Genomic DNA, 24618 nt, shown 5'->3' on the forward strand with positions numbered 1-24618 from the left:
TACTATGTAACGGCCATTTATAGAGTGTTAAGAAAAATAATCTAATCAATACGAGAAGCAGTATAAATGGTTTCAACCGATATCTGTCAATTCCTTTACCCAGAACACTTTCTTAAATTCGTGCTACAGTGTAACAGAAATCATAATTGTTGTTGTAGGTGAACAACGTAATAAGCAAAAAACACTTTTCAATTTGTCAGTCTTAATTTTCTAACTACATATTATTTATGTTGTAATTTAAAACGTTATGTCCCTCTAGAATTAAAAAGCTATGTTAATATTAGTATTTTCTGGTCCTTAAGTGTTGATAAAGTCTTTACTTGAGATTCATGTTGAAAAACAACAATTATGTGTTCATAAAATTCGTCAGAGATTTCTTTGGTAATGCATCAAACCGTGCTCTAACCCAATTAATATGTTCCAACTTTGAACATTGCAGTAATGAAGTAACGTTCTGTTGGCTGCTGAGTTAATTGCGATTTGAATAACTTTGTTTTTTATTGTAAATTGGTTTCAGGATTGTTGCCCATTTCATAAGATTTTGATTGGCGACTGGGCGCGATCTCTAATTGGCAAAGATGATAGACAGCGTACTATTACGATTTTGGTACTGACGCGGACATATTTTCAGGATAGAGGCAGTTTATTGACTGTTACAGAAAAGTAATTTGGTACTCTTATTTGAAAGAGATAATCTATGCCGTTTCAGGTTTTCCTTTTACTTCGTTAAATTTGGTTCCCTGCAGAGGAAGAATTTAGAGTTATGGTTGACGCTAAACGTCAATGTATTCGTATTATGACAAAATAAAAGAGGAAATACGTAATTTAAACTAGTTTAATGGACGCCAACGTTGTGATAGAGACAAACCACTATCACTCACTTAGGTTTTACAGCAGCTCTAGATTGTAACTTCGTCTCATAGCATTATGGTTTCGGTTAGATGCAATATTTGTAATTTCTGTATTAAAACGAGTTAGTGTAACGCGTTGCACATGAAACTCACAAGATTACAGATTTGAAAATGATTGTACCTAGGAAAAAGGCATAATGATGTGATACTGCGATCCACATGACTAACAGAGTAATTGGAAAATAATATTTTTATTATTCCAAGAAGTGGTAAAGTTAGCGGTGGAGATACAGATTAGACGTGCATCGTCGTCTATGCAGGTGGAAGTGATAAGACAGCAGTACATCGATTCTTTGGAGACACTGTTGCAAAATAATCTAGTTTGACACAGATATTTATTGCTGGATTATCCATTGATGACACAAAGACCCAGAGTCCAAATAGCACCTGCCATTGATGTTAAGCCGCTGTTACCTACCTCAGCTGCAGTAGCTGCTACACGGACAGAGATAAAGGCCACGAGCGAGTACACGTGACTGGAGCTATATGTGGAGCGGCTTCAGCAGGGCGGCGCCGCAGTAGCGGCAAACCATCGACCATGGCGAGGCTGGTGGCTCTGCTCCTGACGCTAGCTGCGTCTGTGGTGAGTCCTGTCTCTGTCACAAGTGCCTCGGTTACGGTTATGCGACCACCACGGTAGTAGTAGAAGATAACAACGTTTTTAAATGTTTTCAGTATGGGTACATTTAAGTACAATGATATGTTACATTAAAGCTGTTAGACAAGCAGGGCCCTTTCGGTAAATAACTTTAACAGAGGTCGAAAATAAAACCGTTCCGTTATAACAAAGCTCAAATGGCAACCAATTCAAACTTCAAAAACTGGCTCTGAGCACTATAAGACTTAACATCTGAGGTCACCAGTCTCCTAGAACTTAGAACTAGTTAAACCTAACTAACCAAAGGACATCACACACATCCATGCCCGAGGCAGGTTTCGAACCTGCGACCGTAGCTGTCACACGGTTCCAGACTGAAGCGCCTAGAACCGCTCGGCCACACCGGCCGGCTTCAGACTTCATATTGACCAATGTTACAATTATGTATACAGTGTGTCTCAAACCTTTTGGGTCATATTCAGACAGGTGATAATGGGTCCGCAACCGATTATATTGAGACAGGAAACCAATGGTTGAAAACGCGTATTTATTGTGTTACGAACAAACACAGCGTATACCGCATTACAACGTAGCTCACAGTAATAGTTGAAAGTGACAAACGCCACTCTCAGGGCATGCATGGCAATGGCGCATGAAATTCTACCGCACTCTCTCAAATATTCCTAGTGTTTGTTGTACCAGGAGGCAGGCAGCATGGACCCTGCCAAGCAGGTCTTCATCCGCTTCTACAGGGGTTTGTCACCCCAACGTCTTGACTTAGCGCCCGAGGAAAAAAATCCAATGGTGTGATATCAAGCGGCCGCTCTGGCCGTGGGACAAGACCTCCCCTTCCAATCCAGCGATGAGGGTACATGTTGTTCAGGTGTTCGCTGACAACATCGAAGTGAGTTGGTGCACTGTTCTGTTGAAACCGTATCCTTTCCTGGACAAGAGCTCAAATGGCTCAAATGGCTCTTAGCACTATGGGGCTCAACATCTGAGGTCATCAATCCCGCAGAACTTAGAACTACTTAAACCTAACTAACCTAAGGATATCACACACATCCGTGCCCGAAGCAGGATTCGAACCTGCGACCGTAGCGGTCGCGCGGTTCCGGACTGAAGCGCCTAGAACCGTTTGGCCACAATGGCCGGCTGACAAGAACTGTGGCAGCACATCTAACGCTAACACTAGGTAACGTGGAAGAGTCAAACGGGGAAGCAGCAAATAAGGTACAATCAGATGCTCTTGGACAATGCTCACCCCTGCGTTGTCAGAGAATCGTTGCTGGCGGCCATCGATGTGGGTGGCGTGAAGGTTGTCCTCACTGCAGACATGGTTTTTGCAGCTGTTGAAAATACCATCACCGGTGAATGAGACCACATCCGAGAACAATACAAACTGTACGAAGTTCGGCACCAGAACAGTGTGGTGGATAATCCACTGCCAGAAGTGAACGCAGGACTCAAAATCCGTTGAGCCCAATGCTTGCAAACGTTCTTCATCGTAGGGGTATGATACATGTTCCACCAGTATTCTCCACATCGTGTCATTCGAAGAGTGCTTTCAAGGGCAAGTTGAAGGGTGTTTATTTCTGTGTGGTTGGACACGCGATGCAAGTCTGGTATTCGGACATGTCTTTGGTGGGAACCTTGGCTTTCTCTTTGTAGCGTGAACGACCCCATCCCTCGTAAGCTGGTATCCACTGAGATAAACCTCTGCCATTTACGAAGACGCCTGTTGGGAAAGCGTTCTCAGTACATTCGTTCTGCTATATCCTGCCAAATCTTGTGACGAGGAACGTTCCATATTTGGCTATGCGTCACGCACTGTACACTGTAATACACCTCCATGGACACATCGCAGGTTGTCTCATGCGATGAACAACTGACACCAGGGATACTGGTATGCTTGCGGCACAGGTTACTGCACCAGTGCGATGATGATGTCTGGTTTGTGCAACGCTCAACTGCGCGCTTCTCAGCGCCCCTACAAATTCCCAATCTTTACTCAGTTCAATATCGCTACTTTCATGAATGATGATGATGATGATGATGATGAAATGATGATAACACAAACACCCAGTCCCGTGGCGAAGAAAATCCCCAACCCGGCCGGGAATCGAACCTGGGACCCAGGTAGGCAGAATTGCTGGCCACTTTCTTTTATTTCATTTTGTTCTATACTGTTCGTTGAATTTGTTTAGGTCGGACGTCCTTTGACACCAGTTCAGTTTATTCGTTGATACGTTTGATGAGTTTTTTTTTATTACAAAAAGTAGCTAACCCTCTGACCGAACACGCTGAGCCATCGTGCCGGCTGTCAGTAGACTACGAGCTGCGGATAGCCGGTGCGATGCATAAGGTCGTCACATGGCACACGTACTGTGGGGTAAGCTGTATACACTATATTTGTTTGGTGGGTAGAGGTGTACGCTGACACCAGGGATCTTTGTGAGAACTGCATGCTCCGTTACAATACAACCACTGAGACAAGTGGTAGTCGGTTTGAACAGGTACCATGAGCTACGCTGTAGTTATGCCGTGTAGACTCTGTATGCAGATAGCAATAGATATGCGTCTCTGTCCACTGGTTCCCTATCCCAATATAATCAGTTATGGACCCACTATCACCTGTTCCTATTTCACGCAAAGGATTGAAACACACTGTAAATGAACTATAAATGCTTAGCTTTGGTTGCGATTAACTCTGGAAGCATGCTTGCGCGCATAAAATTCAAAGGGTGGGTCGATACCTGAGCGACACAGAATTTCATCTGGTAGTTAACATGGCTTTCACTGTAGATAATTTTTTCACTTTGATTAGAATTTAACATTAAATTGTCGACCCTTTAAAACCATCTAGGTGACCCATAAGGTCGTAGGAAGGCAAGAGGAAACCGCCTACTACATAACCAAACCTTGTACATGGCAGTCGAGTTCAAATCGTACGTTCGAGTAATAACTACTTTGCTATTAACTTAGAGATAAATAGGTGTAATGTGACTGAATACTTAATCTATAAAGGACAGTCTCTTGAGGGCTGCGACTGTTGATAAATACAAGTAAAACAGTTCTCTGCCTCAGTCACTTATTTGTTTTGCCACCATGGGTTTCAATGGCTGACACCGTCATTCTCAGGTGGCAAATTGTTTAGTTACATGGAAAATAATTCTCCACTTGAAGGTGAACCATCGAAACGTCTAGTTTCAGAATAAATGACTGACGCAGAAAACTTTTATATGTAGGAGTAATGTAATATTTTCAGTGTTAACTGTCCATCGAATTAATTACCAGAATAACCAAGAGCATTAAACTCTGGTTTCCGAGTAGTGTTCTCGTGTTGTGTTAACCCCAATTAAATTTTGTAAGAAACTGCATATATTATTACACTCAAGAATAAGTGTTGACTGTTTTTTCCATTAGGTGGCGATGCAGATGCCCGAAGGAAGAGTGGCAGCCAACAGCAGCTACGTGCGTGAGGGTAAGCGTGGCAGCTAGATTGCCGATACAGACAGCAATTTTTATACTACCTTTGTTTCTACCTAGTACCAGATTCTTTTTGGGCCATCAGTCTTTTGATTAGTTCGATGCGGGTCCCACGAATTCCTCTCCTGTGCCAACCTCTTCATTTCAGAGTAGCTCTTGCAACCTACGTCCTCAATTATTTGCTAGATGTATTCCAATCTCTGTCTTCCTCTACAGTTCTTGCCCTCATGTCCCTCATGTCTTAACAAATGTCCTATCATCCTGTCCCTTCTTACCAATGATTTCCACATATTCCATTCCTCTCCAGTACCGCGCAGAACCCCATCATTTCTTACCATATCGGTCCACCAAATTTTCAACTTTCGTCTGTAGCACCACATCTCAAATGCTTCGATTCTCTTCTGTTCCGGTCTTCCCACAGTCCATGTTTCACTACCGTACAATGATGTACCCCAGACGTATATTCTCACAAAATTTCTTCCTTAAACTAAGGCCCATGTTTGATACTAGTAAATTTCTCTTGGCCCGGAATGCCCTTTTTGCCATTGCTCGTCTGCTTTTAACGTCCACCTTGCTCCGTCCGTCATTAGTTGTTTTACTGCCTAGGTAACAGAATTCCTTAACTTCATCAGCTTCTTCACCATCAATCCTGGTGTTAAGTTCCTCGCTTTTTTCATTTCTGCTCCTTCTCATTACTTTCTTCTTTCTTCTGTTTACTCTCAGTCCATATCCTGTCCTCATTAGATTGTTCATTCCGTTCAGCAGATCATGTAATTTTTGTCCACTTTCACTCAGGATAGCAATGTCATCAGCGAATCGTATCTACATCTACTACATCTACATTTATACTCCGCAAGCCACCCAACGGTGTGTGACGGAGGGCAGTTTACGTGCCACTGTCATTACCTCCCTTTCCTGTTCCAGTCGCGTATTGTTCGCGGGAAGAACGACTGCCGGGAAACCTCCGTGCGCGCTCGAATCTCTCTAATTTTACATTCGTGATCTCCTCGGGAGGTGTAAGTAGGGGGAAGCAATATATTCGATACCTCATCCAGAAACGCACCCTCTCGAAACCTGGACAGCAAGCTACACCGCGATGCAGAGCGCCTCTCTTGCAGAGTCTGCCACTTGAGTTTGCTAAATATCTCCGTAACGCTATCACGCTTACCAAATAACCCTGTGACGAAACGCGCCGCTCTTCTTTGGATCTTCTCTATCTCCTCTGTCAACCCGACCTGGTACGGATCCCACACTGATGAGCAGTACTCAGGTATAGGTCGCACGAGTGTTTTGTAAGCCACCTCCTTTGTTGATGGACTACATTTCCTTAGGACTCTCCCAATGAATCTCAGCCTGGCACCCGCCTTACCAACAATTAATTTTATATGATCATTCCACTTCACATCGTTCCGTACGCACACTCCCAGATATTTTACAGAAGTAACTGCTACCAGTGTTTGTTTCGCTATCATACAATCATACAATAAAGGATCCTTCTTTCTATGTATTCGCAATACATTACATTTGTCTATGTTAAGGGTCAGTTGCCGCTCCCTGCACCAAGTGCCTATTCGCTGCAGATCTTCCTGCATTTCGCTGCAATTTTCTAATGCTGCAACTTCTCTGTATACTGCAGCATCATCCGGGAAAAGCCGCATGGAACCTCCGACACTATCTACTAGGTCATTTATATGTATTGTGAAAAGCAATAGTCCCATAACACTCCCCTGTGGCGCGAGAGGTTACTTTAACGTCTGTAGACGTCTCTCCATTGAGAACAACATGCTGTGTTCTGTTTGCTAAAAACTCTTCAATCCAGCCACACAGCTGGTCTGATATTCCGTAGGCTCTTACTTTGTTTATCAGGCGACAGTGCGGAACTGTATCGAACGCCTTCCGGAAGTCAAGGAAAATGGCATCTACCTGGGAGCCTGTATCTAATATTTTCTGGGTCTCATGAACAAATAAAGCGAGTTGGGTCTCTCACGATCGCTGTTTCCGGAATCCATGTTGATTCCTACAGATATCCTTCCTACTGATATACTTTCTCCTTGTTCTCCTTGAATTTTAATTCCACTCCTGGACATTTCTTTAATTTCTGTCATTGCTTCTTTGGTGCATAGATTGAACAGTAGGGGGAAAGACTACATCCCTGTCTTACACCCTTTTTAAACAGAGTACTTCCTTCTTGGTCGTCCACCGTTATTTTTCTCTTGTATGTAGTATATATTACCCGTATTTTTCTCAGAATTTCGAACAGCTTGCACCATTTTACATTGTAAAAGGCTTTTTCCAGGTCGACAAATCCTATGAACGTGTCGATTTTTCTTACTTCCATTATCAACCTCATCGTCAGAATTGCCTCTCTCGTGCCTTTGCATTCCCTAAAGCCAAACTGGTCGTCATCTAGCACACCCTCAATTTTCTTTTCCATTCTTCTGTATATTATTCTTGTCAGCAACTTGGATGCATGAGATGTTAAGCTGATTATGCGATAATTATCGCACTTGTAAGCCCTTGCAGTCTTCGGAATTGTGTGGATGATATTTTTACGAAAGTCAGATGGTATGTCGTCAGATTCATACGTTCTACACACCAACATGAACAGTCGTTTTGTTACCACTTCCTCCAGTGATTTTAGAAATTCTTAGGGAATTTTATCTACCCTTTCTGCCTTATTTGATCTTAAGTCCTCCACAGCTCTTTTAAATTCTAGTGCTGGACCCCCGTATATTTACTATTCGAACGGTATCTGAAGGGAGTGATCGCTCGACACGAAAATTAGTCTTCTTTACTTATTTTCATTCCCTTATGTCGTATGGTATTATATTTTGGGGTAACTATTCCCATTCTAAAAGGATTCGGGTAATAAGTGGTGTAAGTTCACGAACCTCTTGTCGACCCCTGTTCACGAGTCTGAGTATTTGACGTTGGCCTCTAAATATATATATTCCGTACTGTCATTTCTTGTTAACAATATTATCTTATTTCCAAGAATAAGCAGCTTTCACTCAGTTAATACTCGGCAGAAATCAAACCTGTATTTGGATCGGACTTCTTCAACCCTGGTGCAGAAAGGTGTGCAGTATATTGCTGCATCCATTTTCAATAAGCTGCCACTCGAATTCAAAAATCTTAGAAGTAATCCACGCGCTTTCAAATCGAAACTGAAGAGTTTCCTCATGGGTCAATCCTATTCTGTCGAGGAGACCCTTGAGAGATTAAGCTGATTCTTGTTGTATTGCTGATTGTGTTTACTTAAACTTATGGACGGACGTTTTTCGGGTTCATAAACAATTATTTTTATCTATTATTACTTTTATGCTGTAATTTCATGTACTGACGCTTTCCATGACCTTGGAGATTTGCTCCTCAATTTTGTCCTACGGAACTTAACGTGTAAATAAAACAAAAATAACAAATCTCTTCTAAATCGATTTCTGTTTCCTCTGTCACTTCATACAAATCTTCCCCCTCATAGAGGCTTTAAATGTATTCTTTCCATCTATCTGCTCTCTCCTCTGCATTTAGCAGTGGAATTCCCGTTGCACTCTTAATGTTACCTCCATTGCTTTTAATGTCACCGAAGGATGTTTGGACTTTCCTGTATGCTGAGTCCGTCCTTCCAACAATCATTTCTTTTTTGATTTCTTCATATTCTTCATGCAGCCATTTCGTGTTAGCTTCTCTGCACTTCCTATTTATTTCATTATTCAGCCACTTGTATTTCTGTATTCCTGAGATTCCCGAAACATTTTTGTACATCTATCTTTCATAGATAACCTGAAGTATTTCTTCTCTTACCCATGGTTTATTCGCAGTATCCTTCTTTGAATCTATGTTTTCCTTCCCAACTTCTGTGATGTCCCTTTTAGAGATGTCCATTCCTCTTCAGCTGTACTGCCTACTGAGCTATTGCTTATTGCTGTATCTATAGCCTTACAGAACTTCAAGAGCATCTCGTTATTCCTTAGTATTTCTGTATCACACTTCTTTGCGTACTGATTCTTCCTGACTAATAGCTTAAATTTCAGCCTACTCTTCATAACTACTATATTGTGATCTGAGTCTATATCTGCTACTGGGTATGCCTTATAATCCAGTATCTGATTTCGATATCTCTGTCTGACCATGATGAAATCTAACTGAAATCTTCCTGTATCACCCGGCCTTTTGCAAATATCCCTCCTCCTCTTGTGATTCTTGAACAGAGTATTCGCTATTACTAGCTGAAACTTGTTACAGAACTCAATTAGTCTTTCTCCTCTCTCAATCGTTGTCTCAAGCCCGTATTCTCCTGTAACCTTTTCTTCTACTCTTTCCCCAACAACCGCATCCAGCCTCCCATGACTATTAGATTTTCATCACCATTTATGTACTGTATTACCCTTTCAATATCCTCATATACTTTCTCTGTCTCTTCATCTTCAGCTTGCGACGTCGGCATATATACTGGAACTATCGTTGTCGGTGTTGGTGTGCCATCGATTCTCATAAGAACAACCCTATCACCGAACTGCTCACAGTAACATACTGTCTGCCCTACTTTCCTATTCATAACGAATCCTACTCCCGTCATATCGTTTTCTGCTGATGTCGATATTACCCTGCACCCACCTGACCAGAAATCCTCGTCTTCTCTCTATTTCACTTCACTGCCCCTTACTATATCTAGATCGAGCCTTTGCATTTCCCTTTTCAGATTTTCTAGTTTCCCTATCACGTTCAAGCTTCTGACATTCCACGCCCCGACTCGTAGAACGTTATCCTTTCGTCGATTATTCAATCTTTTTGTCATAGTCACCTCCCGATTGGCAGTCCCCTCCAGAAGATCGGAATGGGTGACTATTCCGGAATCTTTTGCCAATGGAGAGATCGTCATGACACTTTTCAGTTACAGGCCACATATCCTGTGGATACACGTTACGTGTCTTTAATGCAGTGGTTTCTATTGCCTTCTGCATCCTCACGCCGTTGCTCACTGCTGATTCTTCCATCTTTAGGAGGAGTTTCCCACCCCTAGGACAAGAGAGTGCCCTGAACTTCAGTCCACTCCTCCGCCCTCTCTGACAAGGCCGTTGGCAGAACGAGGGTGACTTCTTATACCGGAAGTCTTCTGTCGCCAATGCTGATTATTAATCAAAATTTAAGTAATGGCAGGATTCTAACCCAGGACCGAGAAAGTTTTGATTACCAATGAAAGAAGCTACCCCTAGATTACTGGTGCTTTCCAAGTAAAGGAATAGTCCAACTAACTTGCAACCTAAAGATACTATAATTCCCTCTTCTGCGCTCAACCCTAATTTCGTGCAAGAATATGACTTATTTCTCGACGCCTGAGAAACCAATACGAGGTGTTTTCAAAACGTGACAGGTGTCATCGCACTCTGAAACGATTGCGCAACAAAAGTAGCGCGTTGTCAGAAGAGAATAAATTTCAAAATTTAAACATGGCTGCAGCAGCAACTTTTGAAAATCTTCACGGTAAATGATGGCAGCCAAGAAGAATATGGCTTGAGGTTTGCAGATGACATGGCACTTCTAACAACAGATATAGTGGACGTGGCTAAAGGAAAGATTTAAGGAATGAAAATCAGTACAAACAAAACGAAATAATGGTGCAAGGAGGAAATAAAAGGGTAAAGGTAATATAAAATGGAGAAGTATTAGGATATGTGCACAACTTTAAACATCTCGGAAGCAGGATAGAAACCCACTGAAAGAGTAGCACAGAAATTAAAACACAATGTCGAAGGCGAAAGAGGAATTCTATAAGAAAAGGAAAAATTTTCTGCTGCATGATGGACAAAGATTTGAGAAACAGACTAACAAAATTCTTTGTATGGAATGTCCTCCTGTATGGTGCTGAAACGTGGGCACTGAGATAGAAAGATAGAGCAAGGCTGGAGGCTTTTGAGGTGTGGACATGGCTGAGGTTGGAAAGGATAAGATGGATGAAAAGGTACTGAGAAGAATGGGAGAGCAAAGGCAGTTACTGGATGCAACGAAAAGACGGAATCGAAAATGTATTGAGCATATACTAAGAAGGAAGGACTACTTCCGGAGCAAAAACAGTCTTTTCATTAAGGCAGAAGGCAGTTTAAAGGTAGACAGAGATTTCATTTCAATTAATTTTTGTTTTTGTTAAGCCGTTACGCGGCGTACAATAACGTGAGTCACCAGTGGGAAGCAAGAAGGTGCTTACAACATCAATGTAGGCCTGTGCTGTGACAGTGCCACGTAAAAAACAAAGGGTGCAAGTCTCCTCCATGAAAAACACGACCACGCCATAACACAACCGCCTCCGAATTTTACTTTTGTCACTACACACGTTGGCAGATGACGGTCACCGGGCATTCGCCATACCCACACCGTGCCATGTGATCGACATTGTGTACCGTGATTCGTCACTCCACACAACATTTTTCCACTGTTCAATAGTCCAATGTATACGTTCCTTACACCAAGCGAGGCGTCGTTTGGCATTTACCTGCGTGTTGTGTGGCTTATGAGCAGCCGCTCGACCATGAAGTCGAAGTTTTCTCGCCTCCCGCCTAACTGTCATAGTACTTGCAGTGGATCCTGGTGCAGTCTGGAAATCCTCAGTGATGATCTGGATAGATGTTTGCCTATTACTCATTACGACCCTCTTCAACTGTCGGCGGTCAGTCAGCAGACGAGGTAGGCCTGTATGCTTTTGTTCTGTACATGTCCCTTCACGTCTCCACTTCACTATCACATCGGAAACAGTGGACCTAGGGATGTTTAGCAGTGTGGAAATCTCGCCCACAGACGTATGACACAAGTGATACCCAATCACCTGACCACGTTTGAAGTCCGTGAGTTCCGCAGAGCGCTCCATTCTGCTCTCTCACGACCTCTAATGACTACTGAGGTCGCTGATATGGAGTACCTGGCAGTAGGTGGCAGCACAATGCACGTAATGCGAAAAACGTATGTTCTTGGCGGTCTCTGGATACTTTTGATCACATAGTGTGCCTCGAAGAAAACGATTTATACATGATCAGCATGGATTCAGAAAATACCATTTTTGTGAAACGCAACGGTTCATTGGCACGAAGTAATGAGTGCTATGAGCAGAGGATCTCAAGGTGATTCCACATTTCTAGATGGTCAGAAGACTTGACGCAGTTTCTCATCAAACTGTGTGCCTGTGGGGTATCAGCACAACTGTGCGTCTGGATTCGCGATATCCTATGAGAAAGGTCACAGTTATTAGTAACTGAGGGGAAGACATCTAGTGAAACTGTAGATGAATGGCAACTGACACCGAATAATAAAAAGTGCGACGCCCTCCAACTGAATATAAAAAATTCCTTTCAGTTTCAGATGTACGATAAATAACGTAAATTCAACGGCTGTCCATTTAGTTAAATGTCTTACGAATAACGTAAGTTGGAAGCATCTCATAGAAAATGTTGCAGGGAATGCGAACAAATGACTACGATGTACTGGCAGAAAACTTAGAAGATCTGTTGATGAGACTGCCTATACCACGATGCTCCGTTCTCTTCTAGAGTTTCGTTACGCGATCCTCACGAGATAGGACTGACGTAGGACATCGGGAATTTCAAAAAGGGCAGCTCGTTTTGTATTGTTACGAAGCTGTGGAGAGCATGTCACGAATACGATAAGCGAGTTGGGATGCCAATCATTAAAACAAAGCCGTTTCTCGTTGCAGCGAGATATTTTCACAAAATTTCGATCACAGACTTTCTCCTCTGAACGCCAAAATATTTTTTTGACTTCCACCTACATAGGGAGAAAAGACCATAGTGAAAAAAGAAGAGAAATCAGAAGTTGGACGGAAACTTTTAGGTGTTCATTTGTCCATCGTGATATTCTAGAGTGAATTGGTCGAGAAATTGTCTGGATGTAGTTCTATGCACCCTCTACCAAACAATGAAAGGTGAATTGTGAAGTGTCGATGTACATGTAGACCTGAGCTACTGCTGCGTGAGTCAACGATGCCGGCACTACAGCAATCGCCAATCTCACTTTCTTCACATGAAATGTATTCGCAGTTGCAAATTGGAACAACCATCAGCTGTACAAGGGAATGGTGGCAATGAAAACCAGTGGCAGACCAGGACTCGAACCCGGATAACACCAGCGGTAGCCTTTGCCGATTTGGCTATCCGTGCACGATTCACGGCGAGACCAAACCGTCCACATGTCGTCGTATCACTACCTGTATTCGTACACACGCTATGTAATTCTCGTACAGGGGAGGACATTTTAATTGAAGAAGTGAATTTTCTCATGTTGAGAAATGGTAAGGAGCGACCTGTTTAACTTCGAAGAAAGCTTTGTAAAGCGAAGATCGCAAAAAAAATTCTATATTTTCAACGACCCGTTTCGACAGACTTTGCTGTCATTTCCAGGTATGTAACATAGTGCACATCGATGGAAAGTGTCTCATGTCATGAGTTACGATGTAATATTTGACAAAGATTTTTGTTGTATTACAAGAAACAGAAAAAGGAACTGGACATGTAAATACCTTCAAAATCTTTGTCATCAAACGTGTCCATTGTAAGTTGGAACTTCACGCTAAGTTTCATGTTAGTGGATAAAATGTAGTAACTTATACAAAGGTTTCTCAGAAATAAAACATTTCCAATCAGAAAGCGCTTGTGTACATGGCCATGCCCGTGTCCGTACCATTCAAAGATGATTATTACGTCATAAACATCACGACATGCAATAAAATGCGCAGTAATCGAACGTGTCAAGCTAACGTAAGCAGATGTGCTACAGTGTATTTTACTATATACTGTGATTTTTATGATGTAAGAATCATTTGTGAGCGCTACATATAAAGACAGGGCCATGTACACTGTAAATGTTTTATTACTGACAAACCTTTGTATAAGTTACTACATTTTATCCACTGACATGAAACTTAGCGTGAAGTTCCAACTCACAATGAACACGTTTTGTGTCAAAGATTTTGAAGGTATGTACATGTCCAGTTCCCTTTCTGTTTCTTCTAGTACAACAAAAATCTTTGTCAAATATTACGTCGTAACTCATGATATTATCCACTAACGTGACAATTTCTCGTGAGGTTCCAACTCACAATGAATACTTTTTGTCACAAAGATTCTGAAATTTTGTAAATGTACAGCTTCCTTTCCTGTTTTTTTTTGTAATGTCAAACAAAAGACTTTTTTTCAAATGTTACGACTCACCTCATGATATAAGATACATTCCACCGATGTACACTATATTACAAACCTGAAAATGACAGCAAAGTATGTTGAAACCAGTTGTCGAAAATAGAGAAATATATATGCTATCTTTGCCATAGAAAGTGCTTTGAATTGAAAGTCACTGCCTGGTATCGGCGGATAAATTCAATATTGTAGTGCATGTTCTATTAAGAAGAACGATGCAATGTTCCTTCGGACTTGCATGCATGTCCAAAGGAACAGGCATATCGGCGACTACAACCGCTGTGAAGTACATGAAATGTATTCGCAGTTGTACGAACAACTGGGTTCGAGACCCGCTCCGGCACAAATTTTCAGTGTCGTCGCCATTATGCAGGTGATGGCTGTTCTTATTCGCAACTGCGAATATATTTCACGTATTTCACAGCGGCTGTTGTCGCCGATATGCCTGTTCCTTTGGACATGCATGCGTGTCCGAAGAAACATTGCATCGCAATTCGGAACAACACAGATGCAGCAATGTCGAACTCACTTTCTTTGTTTGACATACACTGGAAGAAAATGTTTACAAGTTGTGACCACGTTGCAGGCGTGCGGCCGGTGATCGGCGCTGCTCCGTACCGCGGCCAGTTCCCGCACACGGTGGGCATCGTGGCCGACGGAACCACCACGTGCAGCGGCGCCCTGCTCTCCAGCAGATGGGTGCTCACCGCCGCCGTCTGCTGCTACGGGTGAGACTCTGCACCGCAGCCCGCACGCGCGGCCGTCGTTCAGCTTCCGCAACTGGGGCCAGTACATGCCGGTCAACTGGGAAACACTTCTTAGCATTGTTGCTGTTATTGCACTTGCTACAATAGTCATCAGACCGAAGACTACTTTTATGTAGACTTGCACGACAGTTTTTCTTCAGCAGCTCTTTTCATCTCTGCGTAACTACAGTAACTTTCACTGCCTGACAAAAAAGTGAAGCACGCTAAGGATAGGAGGTTGAGAGGGTATGCGATGTTATTTCAGCGATTACAAAATCGAGTCAAACTTGGGAGAACTTGGGAGCATGAACCCACTCATCAGCATGATGTTGCACCCCCTCTTGTCTGGATGCTTGCACTGATTCGGTTGGGAAGGCTGCCATAAGACAGTTGTGTCCTCTCTCGAGACATGCTGTAACTGTAATCGTTGTAACTGGTCCTCCATGCCTGCACACTGGCACTGGGACCGAATTGACGTTGGAGCTGCTCCCACACACATCCTATCGGGAACGGGACCGAGCATCTTCCTGGCCTTGGGAGTACTTCACCATCACGGCGCTAGTTTACAGATACTCTTGTCATGTGTAGACGAGCATTATTCTTTTGAAAAATGGAGCAGCGCTATTGTCGCGTGTGGGGTGCACATGACCACAGGATGTCCGTGGAATGTTACAGTGTCGTCTGCGTTCCCTCAAGCACTATCAACCACGACCTCAAGTCATACCCCAGACTCTTTACTGCAGACACTCTACCACAGGCAGCACCGCTGAGCCTCTCCAGCACACTCGAAGAATGGGACCTCTCCCCAGATCGCCGCCATAATCGCTAAAGATGGTCATCTGGGATAACGTAGAACCCCAGTTCACCACTGAACACAATGCGACGTCATTTATCAGCAGTCCGTGCATCCCAGTCAAGGCACCACTCCAGACACAGCCGTTTGTGTTGTGGTGTTAACGGCAGCTTAAGCAAGGGCAGTAATTCCCTAGTACGGCTGCTACTATTCTCCGATCAATGCTGCAGGATGACACAGCATGTTCTTGGATGTCAATCGCAGATGTGAAGGTATTACAGTGTTTTTTGTGCAAAATATGGCGACCTTCACTTGTAGTGATCAGACGTGATCGACCGGACCATGGCAAAGAGTGTACTGGTCCTCGTGTTCCCATGCAGTCCAACATCGGGCGACTGGTTACGCCCCAATGCTCCACAGATCTGGATCCTATCGATTTGTCAGCCAACCAAACGGAGGCCGACAACGACCCCCCTTTCAAACTCCACTGGGCGCGGATAACGCTGTCTCACATTTGTGGCCTACGTATCGAGTAGGACCGTCACTTCAGCAAAGGTTGGTTATTGCTGTGGAACATGATCTGCTGGCAACAGTAGCCAGTAGAGAGCGTGGAAGAGGAATCACGCGTTGACTGCTGGCCTCCATCAGAGAGCGTCGGCTCTAAGCCAAAAGCTCTCTCTGGCACTAGTTTCCAGTTAACGATGGCCTGATTCCGTTTCTAGAAGTATTTTCTGGCTTTGTTCCGACATACCGGCTGTAGGAGTATGAAACCGGTATTTCCCTATATATATGGTGCAAGCCGTCAGTGTAGGACCCGTGAAACCGCTTCTGCAGCGCCATCTGCTTCCTTTAACCGCTGACGACAAATATAAATACACAGTGTCCCAAGTTCCATACACAGGTATCTGTTTCAATCCCGTAAACATGTCGACTTTTGTGCCTATGAACTACGATTTGCGGACAGCATTGGTTTTCTGTTACCATTTGAAGAAAACTGTTGCTGAATCGCATCGAATGCTTGTCGAAGCTTTCGGAGAACATGTGCTTGGGAAAACAGTGTTTCGAGTGGTTAAAAAAATTCAAAAGTGGTGATTTTGAAGTGAGAAATGACGAGCGCGGGAAACCACCGAAAAAGTTTGAAGTCAACGAATTGCAGGCCTTATTGGATGAAGATGATACTCAAACTCAACAGGAACTCGGGGAACAATTGAATGTGACGCAAAAAGCTGTTTCTCTTCGGTTGAAAGGTGCAGACCACTTGTGAAATGCTGCTCGCCAGATAAAAAAGGAAGTCGTTTCTTCATCGAATAGTGGCAGGTGATGAAAAATGAATATATTTTGAGAATCCTAAGCGTCGTAAATCATGGGTGAATACAGGCAAACCGTCGACATCCACTGCAACACCAAATCGCTTCGGAAAGAAGGCAATACTCTGTGTTTGGTGGGTTCAAAAGGGTGTCATCTATTATGATCTGCTAAAACCTGGCGAAACCCTTAACACTGATCGCTAGCAACAGCAAATGATCGATTTAAATCGGGCATTACGTGAAAAAGACCGGTATATGGAAAAAGGCAACACAAAGTCATGTTTCTCCATGATAACGCCCCATGATACATAGCAAAACGGGTCAGGGAAACGATTGAGGCGTTCGGTTGGGAAATACTAGGGTATGCGGCTTATTCTCCAGGCTTGGCTCCGTTGGATTATCATCTGTTTGCATCACTTGGACACGCTTTAGCTGAACAACGCTTCAATTCGTATGAGAATGTACGAAAATGGCTCCCTGACTTGTTCGCTTCAAGAGAACGTGTTTTTTTTTTCATGGTGTTCATAGCCTCTCGGAGGGGAGAGAGAAATGTATAAATATCAATGGAAATTATTTTGAATAAAATATCGTTTATCAGTTTCAAACAACACGTATAATTATTGCAATCAAATTGCAGTTTCATACTTCTACACCTGGTACATGTTAACGTCATTTCATGGGCTGCCAATATTGGCTAATGCCATTACAGACCGGCCTGTGAACGCCATATGGATACCGTGCCTTGAATGTAGGAGGAGGAGGTTAGTTTTTAGTGTCCCATTGACAACGAGGATATTAGAGGCGGAGCACAGGCTCGGAGTAGGGAGGCACGGAGAAGGAAATCGGCCGTGCCTTTTCAAAGGAACCATACCGGCATTTGCCTTAAGCGGTTTAGGGAAATCACGGAAAGCCTAAATCTAGATGGTCGGACGTGGCTTTGACCCATAGTCCTCCCGAATGGGAGTCCAGTGTGCTAAACATAGCGCTACCTCACTCTGTGCCTTGAATGTATCTGATTTTGTTACTTATTGACCAACCCCCATTTATTATTCCCTACAGAGATGCCCACACTCTCGTCAACCTGATCAGATTTTTACTGCTTATCTACCAACTGTCTTTGCATGCCACTTTCATTGTGTTCTAATTTTAGTGGCTAGCAGCGTAGCTTTCTGTCTCGGAGCCATCAGGGAAATGACTAAATACTGGCACTGTAGGTGACGATCGTTTCCGTCAACAGCCGGCCGCTGGTGACCGAGCGGTTCTAGCGCTACAATCTAGAACCGCGCGATCGCTACGGTCGCAGGTTCGAATCCTGCCTCGGGCATGGATGTGTGTGTTGTCCTTAGGTTAGTTAGGTTTAAGTAGTTCTAAGTTCTAGGGGACTTATGACCTCAGCAGTTGAGTCCCATAGTGCTCAGAGCCATTTTTTTCCGTCAACTGTCTTGATTATAAGAAATAGTACGTGGGCCCCATAATGCACATCAATTTATGACAGACGGCAGTGTGTGGCGGAGTCCAGCCCATCCTTAAAGCCGTGAAAAGGGCTACTACACGCTACCTGGAAACTGTTTATAGTGTACGACGCCGCAAATCGATTGTGCATTTTGTACTTTGCTGGTTGATGATCAGATCAGTAGAAAACAGTTTACTAGCATTATCGAAAAAAGGATTTATTAGAATTATATTAATACCTTCAGCTGTAAACAGGCGTTGTTATACACCATCCGGGACATGTTGCAATTGTGTATCCCGACCAGGACTCGAACCCGGGATCTCCTGCTTACATGGCGGACGCTCTATCCATCTGAGCCACCGAGGGCACAGACTACAGGGATTACAGGCACTATCTCGCACACGCCTCCCGCGAGACCCACATTCTCACCTTGTATGTCCACACACTACATTCGTAGTGTCCCACCGCAACACAATCATTACTCGTGGAAGGCTTTTTTATCAACTCCCGTAAGAGTTTGGGGAATATGTGTGTATCCGCACAGAAGATGAAGGTTATGGTCGGTATTGCCAGAAATATATACTTGTAGTATAAGTAAATATGATATATTAAAGCTGTTTCAAGCATCCTACAGATGAAGTACAGTGAATAATATTTTTCCCTTAAGATACTACTTCCACCCCACCCCAAATTCTTTAAAAGTAAAACGCCTGCTTGATTTACAAATGAGTTAATGTCTGAAATATTTGACAATAAGCTTTTTAAACCTTAATGGTTGAAGATGAAAAACCTAATTATCTTAATTTTATTAGTTTCAGATAATTTACTGGATGAGTGTAGTCTCGATAGTTTGGGTTCCGTTTTAACAAAAGCTAATTTTTCATACTTATCAGTGTTTATGAAGTCATATTCGTGAATTGTGTATCGTACAATGGAACAATTTTGGAGCTACATTCAGTGCTGTATGTGGATACTATCTGCAAAATGTGTTGCGAATAGAATTAATATTACACAAGTAATAAACTAAAACGTCGTGCCTGATGCTGAAATTTTACTGTATGAATAGCGAAAATGTAATAAGCGATAATTTATTTCTATCATTATTTTTTGGGGTGTCAGCGAGAAATGTTACAAATTGGTTTGAAATTATGCGTTAAGTTTTGTGGAAATCACAAATATTGAATGATTATATTCTGGGTAAACTACGCGCTGTGAGTCTCAAGACATATACAAAGTTACTAACTTTAAGGCTTGACTTAGTGTGTTAAACTTTTTACGTAAGGTTCAAAATGGTTCAAATGGCTCTGAGCACTATGGGACTTACATCTTAGGTCATCAGTCCCCTAGAACTTAGAACTACTTAAACCTAACTAACCTAAGCACATCACACACATCCATGACCGAGGCAGGATTCGAACCTGCGACCGCAGCAGTCACGCGATTTCGCACTGAAGCGCCTAGAACCGCACGGGCACCACGGCCGGCTTTTACGTAAGATTACACATTTCAATGAGCAGGTTACGAGAACATTTGAAGATTTCAGATTTGGTCAGTAATTATATGAAGTACTGAAAACCTAATTTTGTTGTCCCTGGAAGCTGTTAGATAGGCAACATCACAGCTGGGACTGGACGACCGTTTTAACCGTTTAGTAATATAGATTGTTCGAATACTAATGCTTTTTGTTGCGGAAGATTCGTGTGCCCCTTTTCAAATAGGCATTGTGGGTCATTAGAGATGTCTTGTTTTTCTTTTTTCCCGGTGACCTGGGAAGGGAACTAAGAGAATCCAAACTGAGAATGTTTTGGAAGGTATTACCAGTTATGATATTTGCTTAATATACAAAGGAGGTTTCCGAAAACTTTGGTCAGAATCAAGGGATTGGAAATATTGTGACACATAGTACCAAGGGGGACCTTCCAAGTGCACCACATGTTAGCGGGAAAGTAATATACATCTCTCATCCAACGAATTTCCCAGTTATAAGATGACCTGCGTTTATGGTTCCACGACTGCAGTTGTAAAGGGACTACAATGTGCAACATACTAACTGCATCTTTGCTACGGATCTCTACGTATCTTTAGGTGAGGATGCGTGTTGCAGGTACACATACTGGGATGTGTGGATCGGCGTGCAAGACATGGACACACTGGAGGACGAGCGGGTCACCATCACTAGCAATATATGCACCATCCACCCAGGCTTCGACGCCAGCACCGTCAACAACTGGCCAAAATACAACATGGCCATCGTGGATCTCGACTGCTACGTCACAGGCGCCTCCAGTAAGTCCCACAGCATACTTGACGATGATTCCTGATGCACATGTCTAACATGTTCAGCTACTCTCGTTACCCTGTGGTTGGTAGCGCAGTTCTCCAGTCATCTCGTTTAGCAGCTGTCCTCATTTCAGCGTAACTGCTGCCTTCTGCATCACTAGCAGTTTGCCTTATACTGTATAGAGCTGACAACTAACATAACGTTCTTTCGTACTTACCAAGACATTATACACAAGAGGTTGTTGAATAATTGCTTTCCAGTAGACCGTTTACTTCCTATAAAGTGGTCGCAACCGTTATGTTGCCTTAAAAAGTAGAAGGCTCCGTGTTAAACGCGTGATCAGACGAGAAATTCCATCAAAATTACGGCATGACAGCTTAATAGCGGGAGCAATGAGGACTTACTGAATTTTACTTTTAACCATGTTGACATAGTGATCTTTTTGTTGTTAATTTGACTTTGTTAAAGCCGGCGAATAGTTGATCCCTTCGCAGTATCTATCTCCACTCCATTTTCGAAACGTAGAGCATGCTAGGAAGAAGGATTTTTTTATGTGTGTTTGTTTGAGTAGCCGATGTTATGAAGATAAAATAATATGTCTAACGCTTCAAAAGTTGGATAGTAGCTCATGAGGCAGTCGCCTCCATGAAGAATGACCCAAATCTTCGTTGATGGATAGTGAAATATACTCATCAGCATAAAACAAACTATGGATGGTGCACAGTATATAATCCGACCATTAGCTGTTCTTCAGAAATTTCAAACGTCTCATATACAAGGCGCTTCAAAATTAATAGCGGAAGCTGGTACATCCGAAAAAATATGATAATAACATAGAAGAAAGAAAAGTTCACTAAGCATTGGTCTGCAAACGACCCGTTTGCTAGAAAATTGCGAATGTATGGTTACGAATGGCCACTGATTTCAGTATGGTGTACACTGAAGTGACAAAAGTCATGGAATACCTCTCAATATGGCGGAGGGCATTCTTTTTTCCTGCGTATTGCTGCATCTCGACGTGGCATGGTTTCAGCAAGTCGTCGTAAGTCCCCTGCAAGAAGTCCTCTCTACAGCTGTCAATAATCGCGAAAGTGTTGCCAGATCAGTATTTTGTGCACCAACTGACCTCTCGATTATGTCCCACAAATGTTCGGTGGAATTCATGTCGGGCAATCTGAGTGGCCAAACCACTCGCTCGAACGGTTCCGAATATTCTTCAAACCAATCGTGAACAATTGTGGTCTGGTGAGGTGGCGAATTTTCATGGGGACATGAAGTCCATGAATCGCTGCAATGGTCTCCAAGTAGCCGAACATAACCATTTCCAGTCCATGATTAGTTCAGTTGGACCAGAGGACCGTGGCCATTCCACGTAATCACAGCCAACACCATTATGGGACAAGCACCAGCTTGCAAAGTGCCTTGTTGACAACTTGCGTCTAAGGCTTCGTTGGGTCTGTGCCACACTCGTACCCTACCACCAGCTACTACCAACTGAAATCGGGACTCATGTGAACAGTCCACTGTTTTCCAGTAGTCTAGGGTCCAACCGACATGGTCACGAGCCCAGGAGAGGCGCTGCAGGTATTGCCGTGCTGTTAATAAAGGGAGTGGTGTCGGTCGTCTGCTGCCATAGCCCATTAACGCCAGGTTTCGCCGCACGTCCCACATTGATTTCTGCGGTTATTTCAAGCAGTGTTGCTTGTCTGTTATCAGTGACAACTCTACACAAACGTTGCTGCTCTCGGTCGTTAAGTGAAGCCCGTCAGTCATTGCGTTGTCCGTGGTGAGAGGTAATGCCTGAAATTTGGTGTTCTCGGCATACTGGGCATTTCGGAATACTGAATTCCCTAACGATTTCTGAAACAGAATGTCCCATGCGCCTAGCTACAACTAACATTCCGCGTTAAAAGTCTGTTAATTCCTGTCAGTAAGCTCTTACACATTAATCACCTGAGTACAAATGACAGCTCCGGCAATACTTTCCTTGCCAACGGTCACAGTGGTAACACCGGTTCCCGTCAGATCGCTTGGCTAGCACAGAAATGGGTGACCGTCCGGGTCTGACCGAAGCTACTGACAAGTGGGGTGAACTCAGCCCTTATGAGGCCAATTGAGGAGCTACTTGACTGAGGAGTAGCGGCTTCCGTCCCATAAACTGACAATGGCTGGGAGAGCGATTTGCTGACCACATTCCCCTCCACATCTGCTTTTGGTGACGCCTAAGATCTGAGGATGACACGGCAGTCGGTCGGTACCGTTGGGCCTACAAGGCGTGTTCGGACGTAGTTTAGTTTATATACTTACCTTGCCGTGTCACGCAACCCTAATAGGCGGCACTCAACCTTTCGGTGATCATCTACCCTAATGAAAAAATTGATTTCTACATTCTTCTTACTGCGTTCAACAAAATAACGAGGAAATACATGACTGATAATTCTCATTAAATGAGACGTAGGGTAATGTTTATGAGTCAATAGTCAATAATGAGACAGCTATTTCTTGCTCTCACATAACAGTATTTTTCTTCTGTTCCAGATTACATTAGACCTGCCATACTACCAACGTTTGCAGACGCTGGCAATTACTACGCCAATCAAGTTGGCTATTTCACCGGATGGGGGGCGGCCGGTAAGTGTGATATATCCTCTCAATTACCGCGATAGTTATCACTAACACTCCCAACAGCACTGGAGCAGGCTGTAGAGCAGTATATCACTGCGTTTCTCGATGTACTGGAAGTGTCTAGTACAGAGCTCTTCCATGAGATGATGGTTCAAAAGGTTGATATGGCTCTAAGCACTATGGGACTTAACATCTGAGGTCATCAATCCCCTAGACTTAGAACTACTTAAACCTAACCAGCCTAAGGACATCACACACATCCATGCCAGAGGCAGCATTCGAATATGGGACCATGGCAGCAGCGTGGTTTTGTACTGAAGCGCCTAGAACCGCTCGGCCACGCCGGCCGGCTCATGAGATGATATTGATGTGAAAGCAATGTCTTATAGTCCAGCAGGGAATGCTTTTGAATAATTTCCTGCACATATCTTATCAGGGATTGCACCTACCCCCTAAGACATTTTTTCGTACAGAAAGCGTCCGAAGCACGAGAGTGAGCAGAGCATTGGAGAATGCTTAGTTAAATGAATTTTCATTTCACCCCTCATCATCGTGTATTTTTGTTAGGACAAGGTATTGTATTGTATGTTAACCGGGGACCTAGAAACGACGGAGAGGCTCCGTACCCGCCGCAGCCGCAGTGGTCCACAACCCCACGACGACTACCGCAGTCCACTTCATCCCTCCGCCGCCCCACACCGAACCCAGGGTTATTGTGCGGTTCGGCCCTCGGTGGACCCCCCAGGGAACGTCTCACACCAGACGAGTGTAACCCCTATGTTTGCGTGGTAGAGTAATGGTGGTGTACGCGTACGTGGAGAATTTGTTTGCGCAGCAATCGCCGACATAGTGTAACTGAGGCGGAATAAGGGAAACCAGCCCGCATTCGCCGAGGCAGATGGAAAACCGCCTAAAAACCATCCACAGACTGGCCGGGTCACCGGACCTCGACACAAATCCGCCGGGCGCATTGGTGCCGGGGACCAGGCGCTCCTTCCCGTGCGGAAAGCCGTGCGTTAGACCGCACGGCCAACCAGGCGGGCTAAGACAAGGTAATTGATAAAAATATAATATTTTACGAGTAAAACATGAGGAACCGTGGAATCAAATCAACAAGACTTAGGATGTAAACGTCTCCTTCTTCGTCTTCATTATCATCTTTCAACTGCTTGACGGTTCTCCTTTTGCATTTATTAAAACTAATTTAGAGAGGAC

At 43.6% G+C, this 24618-nt stretch overlaps 1 protein-coding gene across 1 annotated transcript in view; it reads left to right on the forward strand.

The window, feature by feature from the left end:
• The first annotated feature begins 1449 nt into the window (after positions 1-1449).
• The window catches only part of LOC124775621 (chymotrypsin-like), a 32160-nt gene continuing 8991 nt past the window's right edge, over positions 1450-24618 (forward strand). Inside the window, exons 1-5 of the mRNA XM_047250450.1 lie at positions 1450-1494; positions 4936-4993; positions 14785-14926; positions 20602-20783; positions 23317-23409. Coding sequence (XP_047106406.1) covers positions 1450-1494; positions 4936-4993; positions 14785-14926; positions 20602-20783; positions 23317-23409 — 520 coding nt within the window. The remainder of the gene's footprint in view (positions 1495-4935; positions 4994-14784; positions 14927-20601; positions 20784-23316; positions 23410-24618) is intronic.

This window comes from Schistocerca piceifrons, chromosome 2 (genome assembly GCF_021461385.2).
Source record: "Schistocerca piceifrons isolate TAMUIC-IGC-003096 chromosome 2, iqSchPice1.1, whole genome shotgun sequence".
Taxonomy (NCBI): Eukaryota; Metazoa; Arthropoda; class Insecta; order Orthoptera; family Acrididae; genus Schistocerca; species Schistocerca piceifrons.